Consider the following 8897-nt stretch of genomic DNA (forward strand, 5'->3'; position numbering starts at 1 on the left):
AACAACAAGGAGTTCTGGTAGAAATAAGCTGTAGAATAAGCAGTGGACCACAAGGTCAGTTTGAATCACAAGGTGAGCATTCCAAACTCACCAGCTACTCCCTGGAAACCCTATGCAGGGATGCTACAAGTTGGAACCAACTCAATAGCACTTAACATCAACAACAAAGGATAAACTTAAGAAGCTCTGATAGCATAATGGGTTAAAAGAATTGGGCTGCTAGCTGGGGACTTTAGACAAAGAGAGGGAGAGAGGCTTGTAGTATATACCCTTTGGTTGGTTGATGATGCATAGAGGGGATTGTAACCATGGCAATGAAACACTATACGATAGGATGAATGTAAAACTAATGTTCTCCCATGTAAACTATCACATAATTTACAAGAAAACATTAAAAAAAAAAAAAAGAATTGGGCTGCTAACTGCAAGTCAGTGGTTCAAACCCTCCAGCCATTCTTCAGGAGAAAGATGAGGCTATGGATTTTTTTTTTTTTTTTAAAGGAAACTATTAGATTGGATCTCAGAAACCCTATGGAGCAGTTCTGTAGGGTCACTAAGGACTCAGAATCAACTTGATGGCAGTGGGTTTGCTTTTGTTGTTGTTGTTAAGAATAAATTAATGTTCCTTGGTGTCTTGTAGTGAATGATTTAATTTGGCCCTTCTAGCCATGATCTTTGTTGTTGTTGTTAGATGCCATCAAGTTGGTACTGAATCATAGCGACCTTATGCACAGCTCAACAAAAACTGCCTGGTCCTGGGCCAACCTCACTACTGTTGCCTTCTCCAGTGACTGGTCCCTCCTAACAATATGTCCGAAGTATGAGAGACGAAGTTTGGCCATCCTGGCCTCCAAGGAGCACTCTGGCTGCACTTCTTCCAACCCAGATCTGTTGGTTCTTTTGGCAGCCCATGGCACTTTCAATATTCTCCTCCAACACCTAAGTCCCATTGAATGACTATTCCGACCCACAGCGACCCTGTATAGCGTTTCCAAGGAGCAGCTGGCGAGCTTGAACTACCGACCTTGCAGTTCAAACAGCTTTGCAATCTAGCGCATTAACCCACAGCACCACACCATAGGACTATTTAAAAGTTAGGTGTATGTGGATTGGAAACATTACTATAATAATGTAAATAAGGTACATGGCACACTTTTTAGGGTGTGGTGGTTGTGTGCTGTGGAGTTGGTTCCGACTCATAGCGACCCTGTACAGGGTTTCTGAGGCTGTAAATCTTTACGGGAGGAGAAATCTTCACCTTTCTCCCATGGAACAGCTGGCAGTCTTGAACTGCAGCCTGATTCGTAACGACTACACTACCAGAGCTCCTTTTAGGGTGGGACCATGCAAATAAAGTATAGGAAACACTAACGTGAGGACTGGTTAGTTGGCCATCCCACTAAGCTTAACATGAGCCATTCCAGAGGCGCAAAACAGGATCTTTGGAGCACAGTTTCCAGATTTCTGCCCTGAGCCTCCCTCGATTCAGGAGACAGAGATCTGGAACACCAGAGAAGGCAGAGTAGCGGAGAAGTGGCATCAGCAGAATTAGGAGGTGGGCAGGAGAGTGTACTAGATGCCTCTGAGTGTTTATCAGCAGAGTTACAACAGCTTTGTAACGCTTACCTGAGCAGGGCAGAGGCCAAAGGGCTGCATGGCTAAAAGGCTGAGGTGGAGAGAGACGTGCGTTTGGGTTGAAAAGAGGTGCTTTTGACTGAAGAATTGTATCCTGAGCATTTCTGATCCTAAATTGTAACCTATTAACTTCCCTAATAAAACCTATAACCATGAGTACTGTCTGAGTTTTCTGTGATCAGTGCAATGAATTATCAAACCCACAAGCAAAGCATAGAATGCTATGGGAGGAATGGCTGGTGTCAGATGGTGAAAAGAAGGAGGAGGCCTGCCTGGCCTTGCCTCATAGGAGTCAGTCTAAGGTTGATGTTAAAGGGAATTCTTCTTTCTCCCTCTCATGAACCTAGAAGAGGTCAGACGCCAACCCAACACCATTCTACACTCAGCCAAGTTTTAACACCAACAAATGGAGGACTTGTGTGTAATCTCTAAAATTAGGTATCTAGAAACTGTCCCTGTACTACAACTTTTTAATAAAGCATATTTTTAAAATCACACTTGTATATAATAGGGCAATTTACTTAATGGTAGTTTTTTAAAATACGAGCTGTAAGCATAAAACCACTTAATCAATAGTGCCATCCCTCAAAAACATTTTGGTACTTGTTATCTGAGACCTCTTTCAGACTGGTGTATAAGCTATCGTCTTTCTAATTCTTTACAAATGGACATTAAACTAAGAGAATGTCAATTTACTCCTAGGCAATAATTGTGAAATTAATGTGTTCAATGGCAAGATGCTTTTCGTTTCTACTGAGCATTCAAGTGATGGGTCTGCAACCAAAAATTTCTCTCTTTTTCTAGAATCCCATTCCAAAGCTGATTAACCAGATCAAATTCACTGGTAAAATATTCCTTAAGAAAAAATTGAGAGTTAATCAGAGATAGACTTTATATCACTGCAAACCATAATAATCAGTTTGTGGTCTTCTGTATCACCAAGCTTTCAGTATCACAAATTTAAAAAGCATGTTCTCGTTAGAAAAATGGAAACCTACCATCTTACGTAAACATAGAACTGGTTTCCTTGATCAGGAAGTTTAATAAACTCAGTTTATATAATGAAAAAAAATAAATCATTATGAATAAAAATAAAACTGGCATTTCTTCACATACCAACAAAATCAAGGTGGCAACAGGTAAGGTCATAACCGATCAAAGAAAAATGTAACAGTCATTAGATCAATAAGAAAATGCACATCTCCTATAAACAACAGTTAATGGCTATGATGATGTCTGGCCAAGTGAAATTACTAGGACCACTAAAGAAAAATGAAAAGGCAGAAAACGAAAATCTTTAGGGTCCAAAATTCAGACATTCTAAATTTGTATTCAACAGTCAGTAATATGTTCGTCTGCCTAAGAGAAGGCCAACCAGCCTAAGTGATGTCACTTCCCCTCCCCTCCTGATTCTAACCTCACCTGTAAGTCAGGAGGAAATGCTGTGCTTTTCATGTACAACAATTCTGCTACCTCTCAATGAGCCCACATTTCATTTATTATACACGAGTATCCCTCTCCTCTTCTACCCCACCTCCCACTTCCTTCTCCTTCCTTCCCTCCAAAGCATCCTGGTACTAAATTATCCTGACAACCATTATACCCCTCACAAAAAACATCCCCCCTGAGGAATGTGAGCAGTGCAGTGGTATTATTCCCGGGCCGAACCCCTACGGTGACAAGCACAGCACTCAGTGCATGTGCATCCTGCTATGCCCCCCACTGCCCAGTGTTTCATAGACCTCCCCATGAACCCTGTTTTCAGTGTGCAGACCTCCTGTGAAACATCACTTACTGTGCCGGGCACGTGGTGACTCCTGTCATGCTTGCCATTCTGAGAGGTGCTGTTTTTGAGTTTCTTCTTCTTTTTGGCTGTTTCTTTGTGCTCTTTCTGTTTGTTTTGCACTTCAATAAGAACAGAAATGAAGCTGTTTTTCACTTCCTTTTCAAACTCCAGTTCATCTCTCAGGGCCAACTGCTGCACCAGCTCTTCAGAGTAATCCTTAATGGTGGTCTCAATTTCTTCCAGGAGCTCATTTAACTCAGACACTGAGAGCCTTTTCACTCCTGCGACCAAACACAGAGCACAGCAGACACTAAGACAAAAACGCTTCAAGGGAGCACCACAGGCTGTTTTATGCCCAAGAGCAGAACTCATATTCTAAAGCAATTAAATTGACTGTTAGTGATCGTCTTAGATCCAAACACCTCTGGGGGCAGGTCTGAGTAGAGGTGGGTGGGGGCCAAGTCACTTCTCTAACGGCTGAGAAGAAAAGTCTAACAAAATTGTTTCCTGTCTAAATCAATCATTCATGAATAGTACTTTAGTCAAAACTGGAAACTTGTACAAGAACAAGAACAAACACAAAAGCAGGGGGAGAGTACAGAAACTACCTGCTGATAGGAAACTGCTAGCAATTGGATAGGGTTATGGCACACCTCTGAAGAGACAAAGAGCTAGACTCAGAGAATTAAAACAAATACATATTTAATCACGTGTCCTAAGGAGTGGATTTTTGTTCAAGATTGGGAAAATAAAAGAAGAAAATATCCCCCCTCAGACTCTATTTCAGCTTTTTCTCAGTACTTCCCCTCATGTGAAGAGTTCCCGGGTGGCACAAATGGTTAAGTGTTAATCACAAGATTGCGGTTCAAGTCCACCAAAAGGTGTGTGCGTCAGGAGAAAGGTCAGGTAAGGTAACCTAGTTTTTTTGTTTTTTGATACTTCAGCTAAGAAAGAGATGATTTATTGTACACATGTTCAGAATGGCATGGATCCAGGACAAAGGATCAAAACAAACTTAATTGGTACAGCAAGGTGGGTCTCAGGGGTTCACAGCATTCGTCGAAGGGTGATGGAAGTTCTAGATCCACTGAGCCAGAAGTTCTAGATAGTAGCACGTAGGCAACTTGTACCAGTGTCACGGCCTCCGGCATTCCATAGTCCCGCTGCTGTGGCTCCCGTTAAGTGCACACGTTAATGTTTACTGGGACTTCTGCCTCATCTTCCTTCTTTTGCGGTTCAGCCAGAGCATTTGTTTCTTCCTCCACTTGGCTCTCATGGCTTGGAGGCTTCTAACAAGATGGCATCAAGGCCGAGAGACACCAGGCAGCCTACTTTGGAAATGTCATTTTATCTTTTGTTGTTACGTGCCACCGTGTTGTTTCTGACTCACAGTGACCCTATATAGGTTCTTCAAGGAACAGCTGAAGAGTTTAAACTGCCGACCTTGTGGTTCAAACGGACCTTGCAATCCATTGCTTTAGCCCACAGAGCTACACCAGGACTAACTGTGCAAGATCACAGCCATTGAAAATATTATGGAGCACAATTCGACTTTGACTCATGTGGAATTTCCATCAGTCAGAAAGAATACAACTACAACTAGTTATGTTAACATTAAACCCATATCTACAGCAGTATGATCAAATCAGAACGCTCAGAAGAATTCAGTCCACCTTAACTTAGGTAAGTTGAAAGGAAGCTAGGCAAATCAAAGTGGAATTGGGATAACCTAAAGGGATTGCAGACCTCTGGTCATGTCACAGAGAAGAAACTAGAGACACAGGAGTTGAGCAGCTAAGGACCCCATCATTATCAATTCAAGAGAAGACCAGCCATATGTCAAAGATTAGATGCACACACAGTAACCAGCATATGGATTATCGAGGACTGGTTAGAGTTCTTCAGAAACCTTTCCTAATAAACAACTGCACGATTTTTAAGGTTCTTAATTCTCATGTACATCAAACAGCTCCATGGTTCATTTTAGGAGGAACCATGATGCTTCATAGTCACACAGAAGTCAACCAATTGTACAAAAAAGAATTCAACAGCACATTAGATTCACCCATTCAATATTTTCAACAAACAGCTAACCAGTGACTATGGAGTTAATGCCAATTCATGGTGGCCCCACATGAGTCAGAGCAGAACTGTGCTTCACAGGGGTTTCAGTGGCTGGTTTTTTCAGAGGTAGATCATCTGGCTTTTCTTCTGAGGCACCTGTGGATAAACCAAACCCTCTAAACCTTTTGGTTAGCAGCCAAGCTCATTAACTCTTTGCACCACATTGACACGACAAGTCATGGGCAACCCTATGCCCAACTGAATGAAACAGTGCCTGGTCCTGCACCATCCTCACAAACACTGTTACACTCAAGCCCATTTTTGCTGCCACTGTGTCAATTCACCCCACTGGGAGTCCTCCTCTTTTCCCATGACTTCCTTCCTACTAAACTAAGCACGATGTCACTTTCCAGAGACTGATTCTTCCTGATGACATGTCCAAAGGACATGAGACAAAGTCTCACTATCCTCACTTCCACAGAGCAATCTGGCTGTATTTCTTCCAGAATAAGTTTCTTAGTTCTTCTGTCAGTCCACAGCACTTTCAACATTCTTCCCCAACACCAGAATTCAAATGCATCAATTCTTCTCAAGCTTATCACATGTTTATGATGAACCAACTAAAAATACCATGACTCCTGACAGGCACATCCTCAAATGACATCTTAGCTCCGTCACATTTTAAAAAGATCTTTTGCAGCAGATGAGCCTAAGACAATACATCATTTGATTTCTTAACTGCTGCATCCATGACCATTGATTGTGGATCCAAGTAAAATGAAATTCTTGACAATGTCAAATTTTTCTCCATTTGTCATGTTATTTACTGACCCAGTTTTGAGGATTTTTCTTTACATGGAGTCATAATTCATACTGAAGGTTGTATTCCTTGATCTTCATAAGTGCTTCAAGTTCTCTTCCCTTTCAGTAAACAAGGTTGTGTCACCTGCATTATCACAGGTTGCTAATGAGCCTTCCCCCAAACCTGATGCTGTGTTTTTCTTCATAAAGTCCATTTTATCAGATTATGTGCTCAGCATATAGAATGGATAAGTACGGTGAAAGGATATAATCCCGGCACACACCTTTCCAGATTTAAAACAATGCAGTATCCCCTTGTTCTGTTTTAACAACTGCCTCTTGGTCTATGCACAAGCTGCTCAGGAGCACAACTAAGTGTTCTAGAATTCCATTAGTAAGGTTATTCATAGTTTGTTACGATGCACACAGCTGAAGGCCTCCGCATAACCAGCAAAATACAAGTACACATCTATCCAGTTTTCTCTACTTTCAACCAAGAGCCATCTGACATCAGCAATAATATCCCTAGTTCCACATCCTCTTCTGAATTCTGCTTGAATGTGTGGAAACGCTGCTTCGATGTACTGTTGCAAATATTTTAATTATCATCAATAATGATTTTACTTGCATGTGATATTAATGATACAGTTTGATGATTTCCACATTCCACTGGGTCACATCTCTTTGGAATGGGCACAAATATGGTTTTCTTCCAATTGGTTGTCCAGTTAACTATCTTCCATATTTCTTGGCCTAGATGAGGGTGCGCCTCCATTGCTTCTTCAGTTTCTTTGAAAGGTTTCAATTTGCATTCCTGCAATTCTTGAAGCCTTGTTTTTTGTCAGTACCTCCAGCGCACCTTGAACTTTTCTTCAGTATGACTGGCTCTTGATCATATGCTGCCTCGTGAAATGGTTGAACATCGACCATTTCTTTTTTAGTGTGGTGACTGTGTATACCTTCCATCTTCTTTTGATGCTTTCTGTATCATTCAATTATTTTGCCCATAGACTCCTTCAATATTACAAGTCAAGGCTTGAATTTTTTTCCTCTGTTCTTTCAGCATGAGAAGTGCTAAGCATGTTCTTCCCTTTTGGTTTTCTAAATTCAGGTCTGTACACATTGCATTATAACACTTGACTGACTTCTCAAGCTACCCTTTGAAATTTTCTGTTTAGCTCTTTTACCTCCTCTTTTCTTCCATGCGCTGTAACTTTACACTCAAGAGCAAGTTTTAGAACCTCTTCTGACATCCATTTTGATCTTTTCTTACTTTCTCATCTTTTTAATGACCTTTTGCTTTTTTCCTGTATGATGTTCCTGATGTCATCTCAAAACACTTCTAGTCTTCAGTCATTAAATCTGTTCTTGATATGGTCTCTAGATTTGATTGCCATATATTAAAGGTCCTATTTTGGCTCTGTGAACTTGTCTTAATTTTCTTCAGCTTCAGCCTAAACTTGCATATGAGCAATTGATGATCTGCTCTACAGTCTGCCCCTGACTTTTTTGTGGCTGATGACACTGAGCTTTTACACCATCTTTTCCCACAGATGTAGCCAATTTGATTCCTGTGTTTTCCACCTGGTGAGGTTCGCATGTAGCCACCTTTTATGCTGTTTTAAAAAGCTACCTAAATTCTATCATATGAATTCCTGCATCATTTCTACTACCTAGTCCATATTTTCCAACTACTCATCTTTTCTCTTTGTTTCCAAGTTTCACATTCCAAACATCAGTAATTATCAATGTATCTTGGTAACATATTTGATCAATTTCAGACTGAAAAAGTTGGTAGAATTCTTCAGTTTCATCATCACTGGCTTTAGTGGTTGGTACATAAATCTGAATCATAATGGTATTAACTGATCTTTGTTGGTGTTAAGTGCTATCGAGTCGATTCTGACTCATAGCAACACTGTACAGGGTTTCCGAGGAGCTGCTGGTGGTTTTAAACTGCTGACCTTGTGGTTCATAGTTTAGTACTGATCCTACAGTACCACTATTGCAGATAGTTCTTGAAATGTTCTTTTTGATGGTGGACGTGATGCCACTCACTCCTTTTCAATTTGACATTCCCAGCATAGTAACCCATACACCTGTCTGATTTAAAATGACCAATACCAGTCCATTTCAGCTCACTAGTACCTAGGACATAGATCTTTATGAGTTCCATTACATTCTTGACAACTTTGAATTTTCTTAGATTCACACTTCTCATATCCCATGTCCTGATTATTTATGGATGTTTTCAGATGCTTCTCTGCATTTTCAGTTGTGCCCCATCAGTAAATGAAAGTCCTGAAACCTTTACTCCATTCACACCATTGTGGACTCTGCTTCGAGGAAGCTCTTCCCCAGTTGTAATCTGAGTGCCTTCCAACCCGAGGGGTTCCCCTTCTGGTAATATATCTGACAATGTTCTTCTGCTAATGATAAATGTTTTCATCTTCCATCAGTATATCCGACAATGTTCCACTGCTAGTCATAGGTTTTCAGCGGCTACACATTTAGAAGTAGTACAACCTCTCCTTTCTTCTTAGTCTTTCTTAGTTTGGAAGCTCAGCTGAAACCTGTCTACTATGGGTGACCCTGCACGTTATTTAAAATA

General features: G+C 40.9%; 1 protein-coding gene across 1 annotated transcript in view; it reads right to left on the reverse strand.

Moving 5' to 3' along the window:
* FEZ2 (fasciculation and elongation protein zeta 2 (zygin II)) overlaps positions 1-8897 on the reverse strand; it is a 102771-nt gene that overhangs the window by 33334 nt on the left and 60540 nt on the right. Inside the window, exon 5 of the mRNA XM_006839449.1 lies at positions 3431-3702. Coding sequence (XP_006839512.1) covers positions 3431-3702 — 272 coding nt within the window. The remainder of the gene's footprint in view (positions 1-3430; positions 3703-8897) is intronic.

Source organism: Chrysochloris asiatica, unplaced genomic scaffold (assembly GCF_000296735.1).
Source record: "Chrysochloris asiatica unplaced genomic scaffold, ChrAsi1.0 scaffold00024, whole genome shotgun sequence".
Taxonomy (NCBI): Eukaryota; Metazoa; Chordata; class Mammalia; order Afrosoricida; family Chrysochloridae; genus Chrysochloris; species Chrysochloris asiatica.